Source organism: Falco punctatus (assembly GCF_963210335.1).
Source record: "Falco punctatus genome assembly, chromosome: 15".
Lineage (NCBI taxonomy): Eukaryota > Metazoa > Chordata > Aves > Falconiformes > Falconidae > Falco > Falco punctatus.
Genome location: NC_137595.1, coordinates 8657555 through 8683209, shown reverse-complemented (window position 1 = coordinate 8683209; position 25655 = coordinate 8657555). Strand labels below are relative to the sequence as shown.

The window sequence follows — 25655 nt, the reverse complement described above, 5'->3', positions numbered from 1 at the left end:
GGAGGCGTTCCTGAGGTATGAAGCACTTTGGCTAAGGGGTGATGTTGTAGCTCTTAGGGGAGAAACCTGAAGTCTGGAGTTTATACGGGGGTAACCAAGAGGAGGAAACAGATCTGTCAGGAAGAAGGTGAAGAGGGATGGCTAGATTCTTTAGAAAAGCAGAAGACGGGGACAATTCCATCTTGCTTGGAGACTAGAGCATCTGGAGGAGCAGGATGAACTGCAATGTTAAGCAGTCTTGGGAGGTTCAAGCTGTCTCCAGTGAGGGAGCTGAACTGCTGGGAGCCACTGCCAAAATATATATGATCACACTCCCGCAGGAGAGAGGAGCAAGCCCTCCAGGGCTCTGTGCAAGTCACTTCATCCCTCTGGACCTAACTCACAAAATTCAAGACTTAACCTCTAGCTAGCCAAAGTGACAGTTGCGCAGGACCATCTTTTCCTCGCGCCACTCCCTCCTTAATCTCAACGCACAAAGTCTTTCTCAGTAGCAAGCAATATTTAATACTTTTACAATTATATAACTGATTTATAAATATAGAATTTAAAAAATTATATAACTGACAATAAGTGATCAATTTCTTGCAGGAGGGAAGAAAGATACTGGTTGATCTTTACATTATAGTGCTATACACTACAAACAGAGGCTAGACAGCTGTTGTGGGAAAATTGCAACCTCTTGTTCTTTAGTTGAAGTCACTTTTGAATGAGAAAGAAGGGGAGCTCTTCAGGTCAGCTGCTTCTTTCTAATTTATGCTTTATAATGCACCATGATGTGGACTTTGCTCTGGACAAAGCTTAATAAAACCCTGTGACATAACAGAGGCTGGGAGCATAATGGTTTGTTTCTTAAATGTTATTGCAAAAGTCAACAAATCATTGCTGGGGTAATAAAGGACAAGGTTGGGAGCAGAGATTTGTTGTCACAGCAGGTTTTCCAGGACCTAAGAAATGTGAGTTCAGAACAGAAATCACTCGCTCTTCATTGCCTGAACCACTGAAAACATCACAGCATCCCACCTGATTTTCTCTTCATATTTCTCTTCACTGGTCTTCTGGCATCTGGCAGAAGAAATAGTGTGGAGCACCTGGTAAAAATCTGCCTTCATTTCTGTGCTACACAGGGAGGTGAGTTTTTAAGCAGCACCTTTTAATGACTATGTTGTTTTTAGGAGAAAGGATGAATCATCCGAAATATGTAACAAGTCCTGCTTAGGTACCACAGGCTGGAAGCATGATGATTTGTTCCTTAAATGGTACTGCAAGAGTCAGCAAATAATTTCTGGAGTAATAAAGGAGAAGGCTGGGAGAAGAGATTTGTTGTCACAGCAGTAAATGGAAAACCGGATGACATTCCCTAACTCCCTAAGTGTTGTAAAGCGCAGTTCTAAAAGGAAACGGAGTGAGCTTTACTAGTTCAGGTTTTTTGATAATTGTCTGATGTTTATTTTACATGTCTGGGCACAAAGGGACAGTTTCCATTTTGCCAGTGGTGAGTGCAGTAACCCTCGGTGGGGAGCCCCCGGGGAGGGCTGATGGCTGATGTGAAGCCAGGCGGCTCCTGGGCCGCTTAGACAATCTAAGGACCTCGTCCACCCTTACAGCCATTCCATGTATCTCCTCAGTAGCTGAAGATTTAACGCAGTGTGCTCCTAAACCAAGAATAAGCCCTCGCCTTCGATAGCTGGTGAAGTGAGTAGAGACAGCAGAGCACGGGGGAGTGTGCAGGGCACGGGGGGCAGGCGGGGCGTCTCGGGCGTCGAGGCTCTCTGTCCACTCCGTTGCTCTGCTTTAGCTGCAGTCATCTTTGAAGCAACTTCAATCAAACTGAAGCACAAAATAGGACAAACTCCTTTGAATTTAGAGTGGCAGATTTGGATTTTGCTTTAAGGGTTCAGTGTATGCTTACACCCTGGAACTAGCCCTTCCCAATTACAAGTATGTTCCCAGGGCTTAATTAAACTGATGAAAGTTTGTCTGTAGACAAAGCCCAGTGGTGAGAACAAACACTTTTTTTGACTGTGCTGTCCGTGAGCAGCCTTGTGTCCTCTTTCTCCGCACGCTCTCGCCCTGTCTGCTGCCATCCCAGAAAAGCCTGTGGGGTATGACCGTGGGTCAGCACATCCAACTTGACCTCACCGGCCTTCTTGTTTTCCCCACGTTTGTGGGAACGTCACCACTTCGGACATGGACTCCTTTTGTCAAAGCAGGCTGAAAGTTGCCAACAGGTTTGCAGATTGTGAGAGATGGACAAAACACACACAGTGTAATTGTGGGAAGCTCATCGCTTTTAGAAACCAGCAGGAACCAGAGGGTTTGTGTAGCTGTGACCTTCACAGAGACTACTGATCTGGTGACTCAGCTTGGTCGTGGGGAGTGAGGACTTCTGGGCTCCTGTGCTGTGAATGCCATTTCAGCAAACTGCAGGAGCAGTGTGAATTTCTCAGCCAGCTGTGTAGTAGGGGGGTGCTCACCAACATCTTGCTTTCAGAACATGCTTGAAGAATGAAGAGGCTCATGTGTGGCCCTGGACACTGCTCTTCTGACAAGGCTCTTTACATCTTGATGGTTGCTGCTCGTCTTTTCCTCCTGGCAGGTACAGTAATACCCCTCAGGATTAACCACAGGGATGGTGCTGCCAGTGGGCTCTGGGCATCCCCCAGCCCAGGGGATGTCTGCTGGTTTCCTGCTTTGTGCACACACAGTATATCTATACAGGAGCCCACTTTCCTCTCATTCGGCTCCAGTGCAGCAGTTATTCTTGCTCTGGACCTCTCCCTTCTCGCTGCAGCTGGTACTGGGGTCCTTGTGCATCCCTGAGCATATGTTGGCCTGCAGACCTACAGGTCTGGGCATGATGCGCACCCTCTCCTGGGATGCTGGTTCAGTCTGGAGCACAGATGAGTCAGTACAAACGAGAAAATATGGCAAGGAGTGAAATGGCAGGTTTTGGTTGCATCACAGCTGTTGTCCATGTTGGGAGGTGAAAAGCCTCTAGGCTTTGCCATTTTCCATTGTTTCCTTCCTGGGTGTCTTCCTGCAGTTCTGTACAGTTTTCATGAGTTTTATGTTGGTCGCTGTACAGTAAGAGCTGTGCATTTACTCACTTCATGGTGTTCTGGGAAAAGCACGAAGCTACTGGGAGAACCAAGTTACCCAGTAATAATTCAGGCCCTGAGTCAAACACTGTAAGCTGTGCTTCATGAACACACTCAATACCCTTTCTCCACCATAAATCCCAGCAAAACAATAATTAGTTCTGTGTTGGGGTTTTTTTTATTATTATTTCTTCCTTCGGCTTCTCCTCGAGAACAATACAGGGCACAGAGATAATTCATGCTTCTAAAATGCACCCTGTAGCACTGGGGTCACTTCCAGAGCGCAGTGCAGTCGAGGAAAAAATAAGCTCTTTCCAAGTACAGCCTGCATAATAAAAAGACTGATTTAACGTCTGGGTCTTGCCAAAGGTACCCACCTTCTCAGCTTTGGCAGCAGGTTCCCAATCCAGCTGCTGTAAGACAGTGGGAGGCTTGACCCCTGAAAGGGTGATTTCTCAGGATGTCTCAGCAGAGGTGCAATGGTGTTCTGGTCACTTGTGGAATGGGTGCCAGTTCTGCCGATCGTACGTCCCACAGGGATTCCCATCCCTTGGAGAAACCCATGGGAACTGGCTTCTTACCCTTTTGGGGCCCTGCAGCTGCTGGAAAGTAGGGCTGAAGACGGCTGCTGCATTTTCTTGTGCTGTAATGAATTACTCACTGCTCGAGCTATAATTGAGTAGCTACACCCACCTCTCTGCATCTCCTAAAGCTCCATCACGGATCTTCTCCTGCAGCCCCAACACCGGCCATGTGATGTCATGTGCAAGGGCTTTCTCCCACTAAGGCAGAGGCTGGCGTGTTAGTGCAGAGGAACTGAACTCTCATCCCACCCAGGGCCCTCCACCGAATGATGTTATACACTGCTGTTCCGAGTCCTACGCACTCCCACTCAAGGGGAAAATAATTATTTTGGGTGCAAACCACTATCTTAGTGGAGTTGCAGTGGTGGAAGCTAGACCAGGATGTGAGTGCACGCTCCGCAACACACCGAGATGCTCAGTGGAGCTGATTTTATTGCTGAGACAGACATGAAAGACAGCAGTGTTACGCGTAATAGAAATGTTCTCTTTACATTTCAAGTGCACAAGGTTATGCTGGGACAGCAATGCACCACTCCTGGTCACCTACAGAGAATTAGACTCTGCAGATAGATCATTTCCTACTTGCCTCCAATTTGGAGCATGTGAAGCAGATGGGGAGAAGTGCCAGCTACTTTTGCAATCCACGATGTGTATGACCTTTACTAGAAGTGCAAATAGTCGCTGGAGATTTATTGGTCAGGTTAGACTTAGGGGGATTTGTAATGCCTGATTTGCTTGGCTGGCAATCAAGTTTGGAAAAATTTAAATTCATTTGAGGAAAAAGCCCCTACATGTGCTTATAAAAGACTCAACATAATGGTAATTCTTATCTAGAAGAAATATATCCTGAATCAGTGAAGCACATGGAAACACATGAGTGTAATGGCAAATTAGAGATGCAGGTCACCTGTGCAGGAGGGGCCTGCCTCACAATTTGAGTGTGATTAATTACCATTCTGCTGGTGCATGTGGGGCCACCTCCCCCCCTAAAAAGAAACACTCTGGTGTTGGTGGATGGAGCTGGTGGGAAGATTGGCTCCTGCCTTTGGTGACCATGTGCTGCTGCCTAAATGTGCTGCCTGTGGAGCAGTGCTGCTCCGTGGCTTTGTGCGTGGTCACAGGGGTCCGTGCCTGGGAAAGGGACGTTGTTGCAGCTGGTGGTGATTGCGGTGGCACTCATGGAGTAGGAGGCTGTGGTAAATTCAGGAGCCAGAATGGAGGTACGTGTCTTAGTGTTGCGCTGTGCTGCCTCCTGTCCAGATATACAAGACACTTAACCCGGAGTGCAAAACCCAGACAAGCGGAGGGAAATACCCTTCACATCGCTGGTGCCCCTGCCAAACTGCTCCAGGGATGGAGGCTGGCTGAGTTAGAGCTATTGCAGCTACTACTCTGCTACTCTGAAGTCAGAGATGGGGCCACATGTGAGCAAGTTACTCACTGCCTGTGTAGGTCTGCGGTTAGTATTACTCAGGGAGGTTGTCTCTGTCAGCAAAACCTTTTAAGTAGGTTGTAAAGATATAATGAAATAATTTAAAGTAATGAAGAAAAAAGATGCCCAAACAAAGTATTGAGCCTGAGAAAAGGACAGTCTTCATGATTTTTATTTTTAGCAGAAAGCTTGAACTAAAAACTGCAGGTTGGGGGTGTGATATGTCATCTGGGAGCCAAACCTGCAAACAGCTCTTTACCCAGAGCGTGCTGAACCCAGACCTTTGCACCAGACACCCATACTGACACCGGGCCATGTGGACCCTAGACCTGAATTCAGTATTGATTCCTACTTGGCATGTCTTGGGGACTTCAACTGTTCCTTTGCAGAATGAAACTCTTCTCTTTACTGGTAGTGTGCTTGGCCTCAGAATTAAATTTCTGAGGCAGTAGAAACTAGAAATAGCAACATTCAGGGAAGTACTTGAATGAGGTCACATTGCAGCTTTTTCTTTGGAAGTGACATTTTATTTCCCTTCTTTACCCTCTTTCCTAATGTCGTTTGCTTACAGAAGCACGTTACCTGCATGGAGAAAGACTGGATTTACTGGGAAGGAATGATAAGTACGTGTCTCTAGTCAACTTCAGCATCCCTCAGCTATGTCAGTTCACGGTATGCATTGACCTAAACCGGACTGCAAATGTCAGCTCTTGGGCAGCCTTTTCCTATGACGCCAACAACGCCTCCGCTGACATAAATGACATAGAGCTCGGACTCTCTGGAGAAGACAAGCAGTTGAGACTGTATCTTTTCGGCACCAGACGAGACATTGAGATCGATCTGGCCCTTTTTGTGTGGTATAGCGTGTGCTTCTTGTGGGACACCAGGAAACATCTGCTGGAGGTCTATTGCAATGGTAATCTCGTGCACACTGAAAGCATTGGCAGCGCTGAGTGCCTGAAACCCAAGGGTAGCCTGGTGCTGGGTCATCTGCACAAAAGAAAAAATGGCTTTATTGTGCAGGTAAGCAGCAGCTTCGTTGGTAGCTTGTACTACTTCCAAATGTGGGACCATGTGATGGGTCAGGAAGAGCTGCTGGAGTGCGCCATGGGCAATACTGTCAGCTGGAAGGAAGAGTACTGGAACTTCAGCAGCATCACTCCCGTTGCGGACCATCACCTGCACTGTGGTGAGTCTTTGCAATATTTTGTCTCCTTGGAGCTTGTGTGTTGCTGGGGATCACACCCAGAGAGGAGGGAACCCTGCACTGCTCAGGACACAGGGATTGTCTAATAGCCTCCAAGTCGCTGCTGTTGTGGTTGAGGCCAGGAGTGGGCCCAGCTGCAGCCACGCACACATCGCCTGCTCACCCCACACAGGCTCTTCTGGAAGCAGATGCACAGGTGGTGGGTGAGGGGAGGCTGGCAGGCTCTGCCGCTGAACTCCCTTGCAGGCTGCTGGCAGGTGACATCTTTTAGATGAACCTCCTAGTGGCTCATCCTTCTGCCGGAGCACCAACCTGCCCGGCACTCAGCAAGGTCAGTTGGATGCAGAAATTTTCTTCCAATATTTTTAACTAGAGCCATTAGTCAGATGATAGCAATCACTTTTCTGCAGGAATCCTGTCTGTTGTGTGCCCTAGATACTGCTTCATTGAAAAGCACCTTAGCAGTGGTTTAGGTTACCTTATCATCCAATCCTGATGTCTGTATGTACTACACAGTATTTAAAGTACACAGTATTAAAACAGAGGACCAAGATTGACTGACTGACTGACTTGTGTAAAACTAATGACAAGCTACGATATTTAAGTGCCCCACAATAATAGTGAGCGCAGCTTCACTAATTGTCAGTAAGCTGATGGCTTCACAGGGAAAGCAGGGGCCCAGTTTGAAGTAACAGGACGTTTTTGGTGTCCACCTTGAGAATTCAAGGAGTACCCCATCAGTCAGCATGTCTCCATCAAGCGCAGCACCTGCTGACTTCAGTTCCCACTGCGCTTTCCCATCTCCTGCTCCCAGGTTTCATTGAACCAGGGCCCGAGGCAATGAGAAGAGCATCAGGAAACCACCAGCTGCTGCCGAAACCTGTGCTCAGATGGATTTTCCCCCCACACACACCCCTCACTGCACAGCCCCTCGCTCTGCACCACAGAACTGGGGCACTAATGACAGTTGCTGTGAGTTACAACCTTCCCGTCTGCTCTTGGCTCCCTGCCCCGCTGCCTTTGTCCCGGCAGTCCTCTTCCTGCACCGCCTGTTGCCCGAGCTATTTCCTCGCTTGGGTCCCTGACTGGGGGGGACGACACACATGATCTGATGATGAGGGGGCAGGAAGGCTCAGTTTCCCTTTTCCAATTAACACTTTGGCCCTTGGGCCCACTCGCTCTGTGGGGAAGGCATGTGCTTGGCTTGGCAAGGAGTTGTGAGCAGCTCAGTCATGTTTGCTGATGAGAAGTTTAGTACCTAAAATCAACGTCTCCATTCGGTGTTCCTGGATTTTGATTTTTCAGAAACAATAACCTGGATGAATTTGAGCAGCTTTTTAGTGAGACAAAGCACGTTAGAGAGAGGCTTTCAATGGTCAAAACACTTTTTCCCTCTAAAGCAGTCCCCAAGAACCAGGTGATTTCCTCTAGTTCAGATTCTCCAGTGCAGCCTGTATTGGACATTCAGTCTGGAAAACATTGGCCCAAATATTCAAAGGGAGCAAGGAGAAGCAGTAGAGTGTCTCACAAGTGATGAACTACACCAGCAGGCGCTGAGGCTACTCTTGCCTATGGTGCCAAGAACCGCTGGGTCCACATTGCATTCCATATTGGGAGAAGGGTTACTGGAGTCTGGTGTTTTCCCAAGAGCAATAACCAAGATGACTGTTTTGAAGTCCTAGTTACAGCCATGTTCATAAAATTTCATCGGGTTTGAGAATCCGTCATGTGCCAGACCTTGGCAAGACCTTTGCTTCCACTATAAATCTACTCCTTCCTATAATTAACTGAGATGCGTGAGCTAGCTGTTGCGCAGAGATGTACTGACAATGCACTAGGTAGGGATAACAGTGAGTGGCATAAATACATACTGAGATTTATGTCTGTCAGACAGGGGAAGCTGCGCTCGGTTGTAGTTCGTGTGGATTGTCCATATCGGGTCATACATACTGAGTTTACATGGGGACGTCTGGCGCATGCGTGTAAGAAATAGTTGTGCCGAAGTGCTGCTGTGTAATGAAATATCACAGGGAAGTGCCGTTTCAATGCTAATGTCACGTCTCACGTCGTTACTTACGCCCTATAACAACTGCTAGTTGCAAGGTTTGCTTCTTGTGTTTATATGTGTTGTTTATAGACCTGTGCATTGCTTGGTCCGCCTTGACGGCTGGCAGTTTGTGCAATTGTGCTGGGAAGTTGGGCAACCTGCTTTGTTTTGGAAACCTTAAGTTACTTTTGAAAAGCCAGGGCTCATTTTAGGCAAAGCGAGTGAAGCTTTTCATATGAATGTAGCAGGAAGCAGCCTTAAGAGGGTGTGTTAACATTTTAGAAGGGATATAATTGTCATTTATAAGGGATTATAATTGCACTGGCTTTGCTTAATAACAGGAGTAAAGTTATTGTTCTGCCTTTGCTTTTTTCCCTGGAGTTCTTGAAGATGATCCTTTTCTTTACCAGCCTTTGCTAGAAGTGTAGAAGTAAAAGTGCATGTTCTCATCCTCTCACTGACTCACAGTCTTCCTCTCTTCCTCCCCCTACCTCACCCACACACTGATTTTTTTTCTTAATTTTAAATAATCTGGGAGAGGGATGAATAGACAATATCTGAAAATGACTGCTAATAATAAAGAAATGTATTTATTATAGTTCTCTTATAGGTTGGTCTAATTTTTGCTGCTTTTCTATTGGAAACCATACATATTTACAGGATGCCAAAACCTCCATTTATTAAATTATCAAATCAAAATCCATAACTAGGACTTTAAAAATGTCAGTGGTACAGTATTTTTCTAGCTTCAGATCTCATCTGTCATCACGCCTTAGCCCTCATTTCGTGAATGGAATTACATGCATGTTAATTAAAGCAAATTAAGTTACAGGATGCAGGTGTCTAGTCCCACACCTGCCTGCTGGTAATGATCCTTGACGTGTGAGAATAAACAGATATTTCATTTCTTCAGGTGATAATGAGAAAGAGAAATAAATTAAAATCTGTGAAGTTGTAACTATGCTTCATTTGTCAGGAGATGAAAACAGCATTGTGATTTACATTTCTGATTAGAATGCGTTCGGGTTTTGTTTGGCCATTTCTCTATTATCTTTTTTTCCCTAGCAGATTTTTCTGATTCATCCTGACTGACACTGGATGATAATCGTACATCACCCCCGAGGCAATGGTTTTTGAAACATCACACTGGTAACAACAGGAACAGAGCGGAGCCTGTAATCACCCAGCTATGTGCAGATTCCTCCTATCCTCTGGAGAGGATCTACAGCACTGTAACAGTCAGGAGGACAAGTTAAACGCTGGGTGTGCAAATAGTTTGGTTTATGGCTTGCTAAATCATAGCCTAATATCATGTCTGTAGTTCTGTAAGGAAGGAGAAAAGAATTTATTCTAGTGCTAGGGCATGTCTGCACAGCGTTGGCCCTTCTGTGTTCTCATCACACTGCCTCTATGACAGCAGTTCTTAAAAAAAGCTTATAACAAGACACTCGTTTTCTATCTGCTTGAAACCAGGGACTAATTATTTGTAGCATCGCAGTGGTGCGTGCAGAATCCATCTCTGCCGTTCACACCACAGGAAGGCATAGAGGTTTCCCCTAGAATTTTAAGCTGTGGGATGAAAGGCACTGGGGATGCTGGAGTATCTGCCTGTCTGCAGCACTGGGAGTCAGGTACTCCAGGTTTTGCTCATTGTATTCTCACGGTAGTATGTGTTGTGAGGATGGGGAGGGCTTGGCATGCATGGGTGCTGTAGGAAAAAGCACATCCCCTTACTTTCAGGTCCTTCTGTTTTCTTTCAAGGAGTTGTTCTCTTTCATTTCTAGGTTTTTGCTTTTAATTTAGTAGATACTTCTGGCTTCTTGTTTTCTGCATATTCATGTGTATGTCTAAAAGCGTTAGCAGCTATTGGTAGGAGGTCTGTGTATTGAATATCTAGGTCTGTCTTGCAGCTATATGATCTGAGCCTGCGGATCTTTTCCAAATAAAGAATCAGCAAATATCCATTATATCGGGTCATGTTTCTGACCTACTGCAGGCAGCAGGTTTGAAATGGTGAGGTGGCAGCTTGCTCCTGGACTTGCTAGTGTTTTTTAGTGGAAGAGTGAAGCCGAGTAAATTAGTCCTCTTTTTTTCCAACAGTTTAATACTATCTAAGAAGCAAAAGGCCCAAGTAAAAAGGAGAGACATCCAAATGAAAACCTAAGATTCATCAAGCATCACGGGAAAAGCAAGCTTGCTATTTTTACAGCTTTCTGTATGCCCTGGGAGCAGCAGAGGCTGTGCTATAAAGAGCACTGCTCTGCAAAAGCAGATCACTGGACAGTTTGATCTTTGGAAGAGCCCGTGCATCTTTCCTGCTTCCCACGCCGCTGCCTCCAGGTGTGGAGGAGCCTCCTGGCTCAGCTCTCTGCCAGGTTTAAGCGTGCTGTCTCTGCTGATGGTGCTGGGGGGGGTGAAGCTACTGTTTCCTAGAGCATGAGATGACACCAAAGCACAGACTGGCACCTTGGAGGAGTATTTTGGAGGCTGAAGGTCTGAGACGAAGACTGAAGCGTCTGAGCTTAGTCTACAAAAGCAAATCTAGGAGAGACAACTCAGAGCTGGACTTCTGCTAGATTTACTGTCCTCGTGCTCCGGTTTGACTTTGTGCTGAGTGCACAGCCTGTGGCTTAGTTTGTCTGGGAAGCAGATGCTTGTGTACTGTAGTGTGCCTGTTCAGAAGGGGCTTTTGACTTCATCTGTCCTTTCAACTTCACAAACTAATTTGAAGCTATTTAGGATAAAAATAGGAGGCTTCAAGTTGGTAACAGCCCCTGTTTCTGTTATTCTCTGTGGATGTATTGCCATTGATTTGAATGGGTCAGAGACGGGCTGTTACATTTTAAGTGTGAATGATTCTCCTTACCTTGAACTACAGTAGAGAAAACAATGTTTTATGAAGCGTGGCCTTATCCTACTTATTTCCAACAGTGTTCATAGACATTTGGCTTTGTATTCATATGTTAAATTTATTTCTCTTAGTCAGAGCTAGAATGTCAAGCCTCTGACAGTCATGTGAGTGAAGGAAAAAACACAAATTACCAGCATAGCAAGGAAATGGTACCTCTAGAGCAAAATGTTGTGATCCTGCTTACCTTTCAACACTGAGGTCTGTATTGTTACACGGTGATTCGGTTCACTGCAATTTTCTGTAGTACATGTGACAAACATCACCCGTTTTTGTCCCTGTCTGCCTGGTGATGTGGCAGATTGCATGTGAAATGTAAAACTCCTATCTGGTTTGACAAGGTGATTCACTTCAAGGAAAATTAGCTACAAACAAATTCTTGGAATTCTTTACTTTGAAAACAGCAGGCAGAGCAGCCAGCATTTATAATGGGAATCCTTATGCCAGGTTATCATTAAGCCAGAGACCATGATTATCAATGCTCATCTCACATGCATTACTGCATGTTAACCTGTTCGTGTTCAGCATTTGACAAATGCCTTTTCCTGAAGGCTGGCACAGGCTACATGAGCAAGAAGGGAACAGAAACATAACCGCTCTTCAACACAAGCAATGAAAAAAGATAGCGTTGCATGAACTCTGGTCTTCCTTGTGATCTAAACTTTGCAAATTCTGTTTTCTCCCTTGTTATGCTGTAATTACCCCTGGAGAAATAACCCCCCAGCCCTACACGCAGGTGTATTTTCACCCTGCAGAGGTCCCTGGAACAGCAGCAGCTCTTTCTTATGATGACCTTTGCTGAAGGACTCGCACCTCTCTCACGCCTGGACTATGCTCTTCCTCATGCTTTTGCCACTGCGGATTCTTAGGCTTTGTAATGTTCTTTTCAGCAGGCTCGGGTGAAGCATCGTCAACAAGGGCTCCCACGCTGCCTCCCTTACCTCCAACCAGTAGTACCAATGGACCTCCAACCAGTAGCGCCAATGGTACCGTTCCACGTAAGTGCTAAATGGCTGTCTTAAATGCTGACGTGATCATCACTGACACCACGCACGTGACAATTTAAGACTCGGTCACATATATCTAAGCTATTGCTGCTTAGCAAAGTGTTGTATGTCAGCAGACCCTCCTGTCTCCCCCTGTGCTCTCTTGGCAGGCAGTAAAAGCCAAGTTGGGTGCACCCACCAGCACGAACCACAACTTGTTTGTTAAACTGTGATGACCACGTGTTTGGGCCCTTAGGCTCTTTCATAAGATTCCTAGCAATGTAGCGGTGATCTAGACTTGGACACTTGGAGTCTGGGGTTTCCCAAAGAGCCTTGGTGACCCCATGGGAATGGGAAGCACAGCTGGGGTTCAGCAGAGGGTGAGGAGATGGGAATGGGGTGCAGGCACCTTCCGTGCAAACTACCGGATGCATCTTACTTATGCTTTCTTCTTACAGTCAGCTTCTTTAATGTTGACATGAACTTCTCTCTTTTCTACAAAACTGAGAGACCCCCTGATCACTATGATGCAAGGAAGCTTCTTGAAAACTGGGTGAGTAGCTTGCTTTTCTCATTCTCATGTGTTTCTCGCAAGTATCAGATGATGAGGACAGCTGGTGCAGAATGCAAGCTGATAGGACAACACAGAAAGGAGTATCTATGTAACAATATTGTGGCATTTCAGAATCGTGCTATCCAACGCATTTTTAACAGGATAAAATGAAATTCTGAAGGAAGGGAAGAGTGTTGACATTTTGCAAAAATTTTTAGCCGTTTTCACCGGGATTTAGAATTTTGATGACAATTCTAAATTTACAAGCAGGTCTAGATAAAAATATCAATAAATCAAGTTAATGAAAATGTTGTTTTCTTTCCAGTTTAATGTCATATTTACTGGAGAAGAATTTGTTGTGACAGACTTTAAAGTCAGGTAAGCAAGCCTCTGGCTGTACAGTGGCATCACCTTGACCCTCTGTCCTTTGAGCGAAATTGCAGCCAGGTTCCAAATACTCGTTTCACAACTGACCAGTCCCCTGACAAGGGTGTAAACCAAACCTCCAGATCTGTACAACTGCGATCACATGGAACACCCACTTTTTTTTTACTGGGTTCATTCACCTGGATATATATATCCTGCATAATGCAAGGCAAGTAGCTGGTGCCAAACTGAGATCTTTGGCCAGATCTATTGTTTCGTGGTGAAGGTTAAACCTCGCTGCCTCTGCAGTGTGTGAGCAATGAGTCAGGAGGGCGGATGTATCCGGTGAGCCCTCCTGGCAATTCCAAAAGTACAAAAAATTGGTACTTGCAGGACATGGAAAGTAGGGCAGAGCGCTGGTACCTGCAGGGATCATTCACATTAGTAGCTCTGAAGCCCTGTTTCGGCGATGGCGTGTGAGTGCAAAGGAGCCATGGGGTCACATCCATCCACAGAGCGAGGGTCGCAGACTGCTGCGGGCTGTCTAGTTCGTGGAAGTAGGTACACGCTGGCTTTTGTGTGGCAGTGCTTAATGAAAGCATATTACAGTTCCAAAACTCTGCTCGGAAACAACATGTTTTGCACAAGACTCCTCTGTTTCATACCTTTTAGCCCAATCCAGCTGTATTCATATCCGAACTGTGAGCAGCTGAGAGGGATATTTAGCAATTCATAAATGTATCACTTGTGCAGATGTGGAGTTTTGTTAATTGATGCATATTTCAACGTCCTACTTTCTTTTCTGACTTCCACAGTTACTGCTTGCTTTACAAGTGACAATACAGTAACACACGGCACTGTTTACATGAGGTCAGTCTGATTCGGAAAACCGTAAGAGAAGGGTGGGTCCCATTCTGGAAGAAGCGTTTTTTGGCAGGGTGCATATCGGTTACAGCACTTGGTCTTGGCAATTGATGTGGATATACCTATGCTGAATTCAAGATAACTTCTCTGCTGCAAGGTCTGGCTTATTGTGGTTGCATGATTGATTTATTTTTTTAGGTGACAGCAGAATGGGGCATGTTATATTTATATGCCTACTATGCAATAATTATTCTACTCTCTTTTGCTTGCAGGGGTAATTATCCACAAAACAGTGCCTATAAGAGGGCTCATGTATGTAACTTGTTATTTTCTGATTTTAAAACTTACTTTTCCTTATCTCTGCATAGAGGGTATAGTAGTTGCACAATCTAAATGCTTGATACTTTTATGTTTTGTTGACATGATTAAATTTTGACCTACAGTCTGGTAGGTGTGTCCCATGTAAACAGTTGGGCTGCAGAGCCACTGTGTCCCCATAGATATTGGTGTGTTCTGTGCAGACAAAGGAGTGCTGGATGTGCCCAGCACCATCTGCAGGCAGTCTACTTTGCAGTAGCCTTCTGGTGAGCACACTCATTGACTGTACAGATCCGCTCTGCTCTCTGCATGAGGCAGCATCAATGCACCATGATGTTCTGTTTTACCATGATGTACCCCTGGAAGTACTGTGAAACGGAGAGAGTCAGGTCCCAATAACATTTAAGGCAATAGGCTCTATTTTAATGAGCGCAATGAGTTTCTGCTGTTTGCTTTCCTTAAAATCCAACTTGTGCCAGTTGATTCTAACCAGCTTCTGACTTTTTGTGTCTTTCCATGTGAACTGAAGATGAAAGTAAAGCAGATGTCACAGCGGTAAGACCCATGGTTATGTTCTGGGTTTCCATAGTTGATGTCACTTACAGGATAAGGAGGAATTGTATCCCTCCTCAGCTGTTTTAGTTTCAGAATCACTGCGGAACCTTTAGTTGTGTAAATCAGAAAAGCACACGTGGAGTTAAAGCCACAATAATGCTTGATTTGGGGAAAGTATTTGAGCATGCAAGGCTTCCCTCTCATCCCCCATATCTTGGGAAGCTCAGAGTGCTTCCACGGCAAACCAGGAGGTTTGTGCTGCACTAGAAGAGCTGGCTGTGAGCAGTATCCCTCACTGGGGCCAGAACAGTGAGCGGACAGTGCCCGAGAAGGCTGCCAGGATGAATCCTGCACCTCTTCTGCAGGGAATCCTAACTGCCTTCCGACCTCAGGCCAGAAAAGGAGGGGGACCTGGGTTCCCATCACCTTCAAGGGGTTGCAAATGGTTTACAAAGGCAATGCTGAGTGGGCAACAAATTGGCAGAGACAGGAGTGAGCTGGAAACACTTGAAACATCACAGCCCCAAGGAAATTAAATTAGAGGTCCGTTGAGGTGCTCCACCCACAACCAAGACCTGGCTTCTTGCACCTTTCTGCCATGTCTGAAGCCACACCAAGAATGATACATTCTTTCCAAACCTCCTAAAGTCAGCAAACATAGTTATCCAGAAGAACAGTTATTTTGAGAAGAAAGAGCTGGAATCCAGTGGAGATACTGAATGCAGTTAGTTAAATCTCAGTTTTCCAGGGAGCCTTGGAGTCTGTCACTGCTGTGTGGACACAGGGGTACTCAAGCACCTACCTCATCGTTCTATGACTAGCTCGCTTCAAACTTTAAAAAGTGGTTGAAAATGCTTACTTGTGACAGAGATGTTCCTTTGCTAAGATAAAATTATTAGGAAACCTTCCGAGGTATTTACTATGAAACTATAATATTTTTTTTATTTATGTATTTTAAATGTATTCCCAATAATTTTACTTTAGAAAACATTTCCAGCTATAACAAGTGGCATTTAGTGACATTTGCCATAGGACTGCACTTTATGGTGAAGAAAATACCAACATCAATTATCCAATTCAATATAATTTTCTGGCTTACTCCTTAATTTTGTAGCCACTTAAAATTGTGAAATGTAACTAATATGGCAGCCTTGTTTGTGTATCTATTATATTTGTAGCTGCATCTGTAAGGCCATTATAAAGGCCACATCACTTGAAACACAAGAAGGGCTAAGTTTCAAGATCAAACAGTTGTTGAATGACACTTATGAAGAGGGACTGTTATCTTTACATGTGAAACCTGAAGATGTGGCTGTCAGGTCCATAGGTAATCCTTCATTAAAACCTCATTGGAAATGACATGTTTTGTAATTCTGGCTGCAAGTGTTTTATCAAATTTAAATTTTGTGGGGATGCTGGGCTAGAAAACATCCTCACAGGCAGCCAGCCTGACCTCATCTGATGCACAAGCTGTAGAACGTCATGCAGTGACAGCCAGATCAAAAAGTTGAATCCCAAGGCTTGCAGTGATGGCAAGGTCAGGCTGACACGGCTGCAAACCCCAGAGTCCCTGCTCACAGCCGGTGCCCCAGAGCCTGGCTGTCGAGGGAGACTGGATCCAAGCACCAGCCCCAAACCCACTGCTGACATTCGCTTAACACCAGTGCACGTTGGCTCAAATGGCAACTAATCTCTTCATTGGCTCGGTTATAGTCTCTGTCGCTCCTTAAAATACAGAAGTAAGCCAGAGAGAAGAGCTAACAGCCTGTACCTGAAATTCAAAACCACATTTTATACCAAAGACTTACAAAAGATCAGCTGCAGACAAGAAAACTACAAGCCTGGAGGAAAAACACTGATGGAATAATGAGGGGCAGGGTGAAAGCACCTTCAGATAGATTAGAGGAGCCTGTCCTTAAGAACAGCTTGTGATTCTGGGAAGCTAACACTTTACCTGATCTTGTCTGCTTTTCTACAATCTTTTCCTCTTTTGTTTGATGAAATATTTAAACAAAAAGTTTTCTTGCAGCCAGTAAACTGGTAAAATATTCCTATCCAGTCTGCAATTTACAGCTTATTCCCATCAGAAAGGGAGGTCCAGAGAACAGCCCGGTCCCTGGGTGTTGGGGGGTGGGTGTGTCTTTTTTTCTTTTTTTTTTTTTTTTTTTTTTTTGACTATTAAATCTTTTTAAAGAGCTTATGTATTTCTTCCTCAGCACTAATGGATTGTCCAGAAAGCTTTTCACACACAGCCTCCAAGGGGAATTATTCCTGGCCGCTAACAAGCCCAGCTACCAAAGTGGAGGTCAGCTGCAGGAAAAACCCCGCGCAGTCTGCTCAGAGGAGCTGGTGAGGGATGAGATCATCGCGTTTTGGTTCTTGCAGGGGAAACAGGAGGGAGTGCCAGGCTTTGTGTGATGGGAAACCAGATGGTAGACTGTCGTGGCACACAGCAGTGCCGTGCCAAGGAGGATGCAGAGTATACAGAGCCCGTCCAGCATGGGCTGCAGGGAACAGGAATGTTGCATCGTTTCCATCACCTGCCGCAAGTGCAAGGCAGCACAACAGGAAGCCGACTTGCGCAGGGAGGGGAAACAGATTTGCCATAGCTTTTTGTGCAATCCCTTCATGGCTCTGCCCTCCAGTACCTCTAGATGCACTTCAGGTTGCTCTGGCACTTGGGCTCTGCCCCCACTCTGCTAAATGAGTCTAAGTCAGATCTGACTTGCAGTTTTCAAAATTGGGCTAATTAATTACGTTCTTAGCTACTGAATGGAAAATATGAGGAGCATTATATCTTTTTTTCTTGTAACAATGTAGACTGTTTTCATTTTTCAGTGCAATTAATATTGAACTCGAGCAAGCTTTTTGGAAGAAACCAAATATGACCGAATGTAAATTACTGGAAGAACTTCCAAATAATATTTTAGACTTCCATGATATCACAATAACAGAAGGTAAGGCACCAGATACTTTAGTGATACAGTGAATCAAAGTAAAAATAGCTATATTTGGGTAATGCTTATGTTGGACATGTGAAGAACTGAAGTGATACAGTTATTTTATATGCATCCTACTTGACCAGTCATCTTAAAGTGTTTTTAATGTAGATTAATTCTGAATGAACTTCAAAATTCTCTAGCTTTCTCTTTGAAGGCTTATCTTAAATTCTACACTTAGATTTAGAACTAAGTAAATAACCAATGAATGATGTGACAGGTTTTGCTTGTCTATACTCTGTTACCACATCGAAGTAGTTCATAATATCTCATACAAAGAAGCACAAATCAGTGTATGGAATTAAAAAGTTTGTGCTGTACCATATAAGCTCGAAGGGGATGTTTACCACCTGATTGTATCTGTTTTAAGCTATGCCAAATAGTGCCAGTGGTTTGAATGGTGAACAAAACCAATACTCCACCTACTCAGCAGTGGCATCAAATAATAGATCATTGAAGGATATCTGCAGTTGCATACAGTCTGTCTGACTCCCAGGGTGTAAAACTCTGTGTCTATAAAAAAATTATAGAAGGATGATGAGACAATGAATGGCAAATACAATCTTTCAAACTATACCATTCAGAATTTGCTTCTGCTGCTATACCAGTTAAGCAGCATTTGGGGACAAGGACAGATCTTACGGAATTTTGAATTCACAAATGCTTGTAAACATGACCAAAGTTAAAACTAAATATTATTTACAGATAACCTTTGTAACTCAAACGCAGGTGTTAATATTCTTATGAGAGGTACGTTTATTTCTTCCTTTAAAATACAATCTGAAATATCCAGATTTTATTTTGAAGTTTTTGCCCGTTTCATTGACATTTTGAGGGCTTATTGACTTATTTTTAAGACATAATTTTGAAATAGATTAGAAGCATTATGACTATATAGGAAGAGAGGAGAAGCAAACTAACTCCTTGCTTTACAATAGAGACATGTAGCTATATAGCTATGCCACATAAATAATCTATTTTTTTTTTTTTAGAGAATGCACAAGATGTTGTACAGCATATTTTATACCTCTTGCCAGATGCAACACTGCATATGGAAGAATTAGAAATCATTGCAAGTAAAATTTCTGATATCACAAGGCTTGCAGATATGAGCATGACACTTGCAGAGACTATATTGTCTATACTAAACTATATTTTGCTGCAAGAAAAAGATCAGAACATTAGAAAAATGACCAATAGGTAAGTAAGATAACTTGCCCAGAAGTGGCTTCCTAAGCTAAAACGGCACCATGGAGTAATTCATTCAGTCTATTAAACTATCACCACAAGAGTTAGCAATTTCTGTGCTTGGACCTTAAACATGTTTGAGGTTCTTGGCAGTAGAAATTGTTTTTTGTGCTGTCAAAGGTGCTTTTAGCAGTCCCAGTCCTGCAGAAGTCACCATCAGAGAGTTGTTCTCTGTGGGCACTGCAGCCTGGAGGCAGAGCGGGCAGGCTGCCTAGATGCCGTCTCATCTCAGAGGTGATCTTTGCAGCTCAGCAGTAAGATCTGTTGGCAGGTCAGCCTGGAGACCCACCAGCTTCTGCCAGCACACCAGGCTGGGGTGCTGTACCTGTGCTGATACAGATTTTTCAAACATAGCTATTCAGTGTTAGACTTCAAAATCTACGTTTAGGATCCTACATCCATTATGCAGTTCTCACACATGGTAAAATCGAGGTTGCCAGATAACTTTAAAAGCATCTCTCTCCTTTGAGATCTTAAAGGTAACTCAACTACCTGTTTTTGAAATGCCTGGCTTCTGTTGCTGAGCAGAGCACTGCTCAGAAAACTACTGCCAGCCTTTACAAAGGCAAATGCAAGTACACGGGGTTTGCCCAGTTCTGATTTGGGCCTGACAGCTCACCCACTTCTCACCACACGGCCTGAGGCTCCAAAGGGGAAAGATTATTCTGCTTTGCACGGACCAACGCTAGCCAGCAGCGTGAGAGATGCTGTGTTCATCATATTGAAAAGCCTTTCGGCATCTCTCATCTGAAAGACTGTGCCCATCTGCAATTTTCTGTTTCACGTAACGTCAAACGATATTTTAATAAGAACTATTAAAATAAGAAATATTAAAAGCGAGAAAAGCTTTCCACTGAAGTTCTAGGTGGGGCGCAGCCTATGCAATGGCCCAGTTCTTTGCACTGAACAACTCTGCATTGCCTTTCCGAAGTCAGGAGTCCGCAAGGAGGAGTAGACAGAAATAGCTTAGCAAATCTGTCAGGGAGAAAGCATCGTGATCCTTCTGGCTGTGTGCTCCCTCTTCAAAGTCTACTGCACTGCAGCGTGGGGAGTGGGGGCTGTGATAGCTGCCAGCACTCAACACCTCTGCCTTCCCAAATAGGCTGTGGGGTTTTTTAAGTGAAATATCCATTACTTTGAAAGCTCCTCCTGTGAAATGTAAGGTTTTAGGGACAAGGATGATATTCTCATAGGCCCTGGATTCCTGATCCTTAACGGAGATGGAGTTGGAATGTACAAGTTGTAATAACGATGTCTTCACAACTTTAGTGGGCAGAGAGTCTTGGGTATTTAAACTTTTCTGTAAATCAGACCCTACTTTAAAACCGAGGAGAGCACAGCCGCTGTGGTGATACCTGACAAGTGCTAGAATGACATCCTCACAAGAGCTATTATGCTCCTTCTTTCAGGCCTCAGTAGAGATTTGGGATCCCAGATAATTTGGGAAAGTTGAACTCCAGACTTGGTGGCTCTAGGGCAGCTGACGATGACGATGCATGAAGATAACACCGGCCCAAAGAAGGCCGGGAAGGTTTTCCTTTAGCCTGTTGGGGCCAGCTGTCTTGCACATTTTCAGCAAAGTATTACCCATTCTTGCATGCTGCTGAGTAGCCTGCCGGGAGGCCAGGCAAGACACAGAGCTGTCTCTGACTCTTAATACCCGTGAGCATTAAACAACCCTAATTTGCTGCTTTCTTTACATTGGAGCCTTTTCTCTCTACTTAGACTAAAACCCCACCGAAAGCAGGGCCCAGAAAGCCTGTGAAATCTCCATCCTCAGAGGTATTCAGAGCTTTACTGGATAAGAAGACCCTGAGCAACTGACCTAGCTTTAAAGCGTGCCCTGCCCGGAGGAGGTGGGGAGTGGGAGGACAGACCTCCAGAGGTCCCTTGCAGAGTGAATTATTTTGGCTCTGATATTTTACCTGAGGGTACAATTAGATGATTGCAAATAAGCAAATTAGTAGGTTTTACACGCTACTGCCTTCCAGATGAAATACCGTATTTGACTGGGTGTGAATATTGCCTCAGGTCTTCCCAGAACCACCTTGTGCTGTCCCCGCAGGAGGGTTTCTCCCACCTGCCAGGCTTCCAGCCTACTGAAACATGCTAACTCAACTGCTTGCCATCACTTGACAAGAGAACAATTGCCAGAAAAAATGCTATCTACCCCAAAATGGACAGATTCCACTCCAGTGATTACTTCTTATGATCATAAATCAGAGCAGAGGTTTTTAGCTGGTTATCTCCTGGATGCATATTATGAAGCTAGGAGAGCGTTTCAAGAGATGTTTCTTTTTCTTTTTTCTTTCTCGATGCTGCTCTTGGTAAAGTATCCTGAAGACAACTGAAGAGATAGGCTACAAGGTGACCTACACAGAAAGACAGGCGTCTGTTATAACCACCTCCTTGGCTTTGCTGGTGATGCACCCAGATCCCAACGTGTTTGGAGGGCTGGCCTTTGGCGTTACCTCCTACAACAGAGGCATGGATCTCAAGGTGAGAGCAAAGTATGACTGAACCAGACAATCCTTCTGTTATTTTTGTGCTGTTGTGTCTTTGACCGAGGAAGGCAGCTCTGAGCATGCCATCTCTTTCTCCTGCAGATCAGTGTTCAAGAAAACCCATTCAAAAAGGCCATGGCCTCGGTGTTTTTGCCAAAATCACTGAAGAAATTCCTAGGGATCGAGCACGCTGACCCAGACAAGCATTCAAAGATCCAGTTTAAGTTTTTTGGCGCTACTTCACTCTTTGTGGTAACTACAACTCCTAACGAATGCTAACACAGCAATTATCAGTTCGGCTGTTCTTAGTGTGTACAGAAGAAAAATCCCAATAGTGTCATCGGTTCTGGGCACATTTAGCATCAGACTGATGGAGCACTAAGGCATGTGCAGGGAAAATGTACCCAGGCAGCAAAACCTTCTCTGTAGCAAGGATGCTCTGAGAGGTGCCTGTGGACCTTAGACTTTTTGTTCATTTTCTGTAGCAGACGTTCTAATACTTCTGTTCTGTAGGAAAAGAACGCACCCTAGTCTTCCTCTGATAGTAAGCTCTCACTTAAGGAACATGCATAGTACGTGTCAAATATCATGAAAATAATTTCAAGATTTATGTCTCCATTAAAACAATAGCAGCACTGATACGCAGCATTTAGGACTATTCTAGTGCTTGCTATATTTTCTTTACTTGGGGGGTGGGTGAGTGTAATTTAAAAGAGACATTTCTTTTGGTGTGACGAAGCATACAGTGTGCTGAGCAATGCTTTTCACGCAGAAGAAGCATTCACAATTGTGTCTACTGTCTAATGAGCTTAATGATGTACAACTGGATGTTTTGATGTACTGAAACGATTATAGAGCTTTCTCAATCCAGCTGATGCATCTGAAACTGTTCTGCTTCAGCTGATGTGGAGACTGTCGCTGAATTTGCAGCTAACTACATTTTCTAATGAAGTAGCAAGTAGCTAAATTACACGAGGCATCCCATGGTGTTTAGCTGATCGTTTTTTCAGATAAATACAATTTTAAAAAAGGGAAGCAGGGAAGAAGAGCTTGGAGTCTTTTTGCATGTGTGTATTTTTCCACTGCAGGATGACAGTTTAACAAAGGGGAGGTTGAATACTTACGTTGTGAGTGCCAGCATTGAGAATGCATCAGTTCAGAACCTTAACGAGCCTGTGACAATTACTCTTCAGCACATAGACCAAAATACGGTAGGATGTGTTCATTTCATCAGAGATGTGTTGAAGTACAGCCTGTTTCACTTAGCCTGACAATAAACCGGCAACAGCATAAATAAGATTAAAACATTTTCCTGTCTGACCTCTCGAAGACATATCAACCAAAACATTGACAGACCACACAGATCTCAGTGTTTAATTCCTGCAGGTTAGAAAAGCTTGGGCCTCCACTCTAAATCCGTGCTTAGCAGCAAAGTTCATTTTCTTTGTTTCCTTGTTTTGGTCTGGACAATTTTTTTTCAAGGAATAGTTTATTTGCTTAAAAATGGCAGGTTTTGGATGCGAGTGAAATGATTTGTAGTTGCTCCAAACTCAGCAAATTGTTTTAGTCACCAAAAGAGGTAGATTTCAAAAAAAAAAAATCAAAACATTGCACAGATGTTTTCAAAACTCCTTTGTTTTGTTTCAAAGTTATGTTTCAAAACTAAAATCTACCTTAAATTATTTTTAAATGGGCATGGGTCAATGTTGTCCACAGAGTGCCACCTTAGCATTTTTGTGCTGCCAATATTTATGGTCCAGCCTCCACACCAATATATTTCAAACCTTGGGCAGAACAAAATTATTCACTGAGATGAATATAATTAAAGTTCAAGTTAATGAGAGCTTGAAAATGCTGCTTTTATGGGAATATGCTCTTTCCATGCAGTTCTAGCAAATAATATATACCCAGAAATTTCTTCTAGATTGCGCCTCTCTTCTGTCATTTTTACTCCACCAGACCATCTGGCACCTCTCAGATTTTTCTCCTTGACCTTTTAAGAATATCCTAATTAAATATTTAATGAGATATCATCCTAACCTACATCTTTGACTCTCTGCCTAATTATATTTGACAGTCTACAGATCACATATCTTAACAGCTTATCTGTTAGGGTGGCTTTCTGTAAACTCTGCACTTTATTAAACTTCATTAGTAATACAATAATAATAAAAGAAGATGAATCTATGCCTTAGGAAAGTTTGCTGCAGCATTATGAGTAATAAACTATAATGTCCCCAAGAGAAAACACTGCATTGAATACTTACTTAAATCTGTTCATCTCTTAGGTGTCTTCCCTGCCTGGTTTCAGAGATGCAGAGGAAACACTGAAATTGTAAAATAAAGGTTGTCTTGTGTTGAGAATTGTAGGGTTTTTTACTGTATAAAATCTCAGGTTGTTATTCTAGGTCTTAGTCATAACTTCTGAATTTCACCAGTCATTTGGCGTGACCTCTCAGGTACCACATGAAGCCAATGAGATCAGACATAGGAATTGGTCTAGGCTGGACAATGTGTCAGATTCTCTGCTCTCCTTAAAAGACTACAAAAAAGACTGGTAAAACTGGGAAACTCACTGACTTCCAGGATTTCTCTTGGTAAAGGGGAAGTAAAAATTGGGAACCTCTGCTGGTTTTCAGTGCCATGGATGAGATGGCCAGTACCACATCTGGTGCCCAGCTGCCCTTGAACTGCTGACACCTCCAGTGACCCGCAGACCCTCTGCGGCACCACACCACCATGCAGTAATCGCAGACGTTCATGGGCTTTCTGGTCCAGCAGCACAGAGGAAATCAAATCAAACTGCCACAGCTATAAAACCCCGATTACAAGCAAGATGCACCGTCTGCAAGTGCAGACAGCATACAGACATACTGAACAAATGTCACAGCCTCCTTTTTGTCTGCTTGCAGGGTAATGCAGCAGTGCACTGCGTCTTTTGGGACTTTTGGAAGAACAGTAAGTGTTATTTACAGAGCTGCCACGCTTCTCTATCACCAGCACCACAGAGCCTTTGGGTCCTGGGCATTGCAGCTTGAAAATTGAGGCTGTCCTGTTGAGTCTGTGTTACTGATTTTTGTTGATGTTGATACCTCAGCAATCGGTGTTTTCACTAGGGGATAGATGTGTGGCGCTGTACAGTGGGGCATCTACATGAATAAGAAGGTTTAGGCTAAGAAAAAAGCAGGAATGCAATGAAATGTCAGATGACTTCTCACAGCTACTTCAGGGAAGTCAGTGGGGGCTTTGCTGTGGCCAAGTCTTGAATATGGCTCAGGTAGTCAACAGACACAGAAAGACAATTGTGTATTGGGTTAACTTGGAACACGTAGGAGAGGATTTCTCTGCAATTAAAGTGTTAGAATTTTTTTAAAAAACAAAATCAGGATCTTAGCTTCTGAATGTGTCATGCACACCACATAAATAGGGTCATAAATCTAATCTTACCAGGGAAGATCTGGCTTTTTCAGTGCTACACTCTGCCTAAACAAATCCTCTGCCTTGTAAATATTTCTTGCCTTCTGTGTTTCCACATCCTGCAGTGTAATCTAGTCCAGCGCACTCTTCCTTACCTTCTTGCTTTCTCTGTGTGCAGGCATGTAAATGACTTTAAATATTTCTTCATTCCACCAAAGGCTTTTATCCAAGTTTTGAGGTTCTCAGGCAACCATGTAAGATGTGTTCCTGTGTGAAATTTCGCTTGTGTGCTGCTAAATGACCCTGCAATCTGTGCTAACTTGAGCTCATGTTCACACATCCTGCATGCTGCAGAGCTATAAATGACTGAGCATGACTAACTCTGCTTAAAAATCCCTTTTTCTCTATTACACAGATGGATTGGGTGGTTGGAATACATCGGGGTGTGAAATGGAATATACAGATATGAATTACACAATCTGTTTTTGTAACCATCTTACCCATTTTGGAGTCCTACTGGTAAGTGCTCTGTGAATCATCTCCAAAAATGTCCCGTGGCACTAAACAAA

The 25655-nt window shown here is 44.0% G+C and overlaps 1 protein-coding gene across 1 annotated transcript in view; it reads left to right on the top strand.

Moving 5' to 3' along the window:
* ADGRG4 (adhesion G protein-coupled receptor G4) overlaps positions 1 to 25655 on the top strand; it is a 58606-nt gene that overhangs the window by 21921 nt on the left and 11030 nt on the right. The window contains exons 2-17 of the mRNA XM_080366087.1: positions 930 to 2596; positions 5686 to 6303; positions 12170 to 12274; positions 12721 to 12815; positions 13141 to 13193; positions 14318 to 14357; positions 14893 to 14918; positions 16097 to 16245; positions 17135 to 17267; positions 17757 to 17875; positions 18910 to 19117; positions 21499 to 21664; positions 21772 to 21921; positions 22758 to 22880; positions 24582 to 24627; positions 25502 to 25605. Of these exons, the coding sequence (XP_080222213.1) occupies positions 2506 to 2596; positions 5686 to 6303; positions 12170 to 12274; positions 12721 to 12815; positions 13141 to 13193; positions 14318 to 14357; positions 14893 to 14918; positions 16097 to 16245; positions 17135 to 17267; positions 17757 to 17875; positions 18910 to 19117; positions 21499 to 21664; positions 21772 to 21921; positions 22758 to 22880; positions 24582 to 24627; positions 25502 to 25605 (2226 nt within the window). The 5' untranslated portion in view covers positions 930 to 2505. The remainder of the gene's footprint in view (positions 1 to 929; positions 2597 to 5685; positions 6304 to 12169; positions 12275 to 12720; positions 12816 to 13140; positions 13194 to 14317; positions 14358 to 14892; positions 14919 to 16096; positions 16246 to 17134; positions 17268 to 17756; positions 17876 to 18909; positions 19118 to 21498; positions 21665 to 21771; positions 21922 to 22757; positions 22881 to 24581; positions 24628 to 25501; positions 25606 to 25655) is intronic.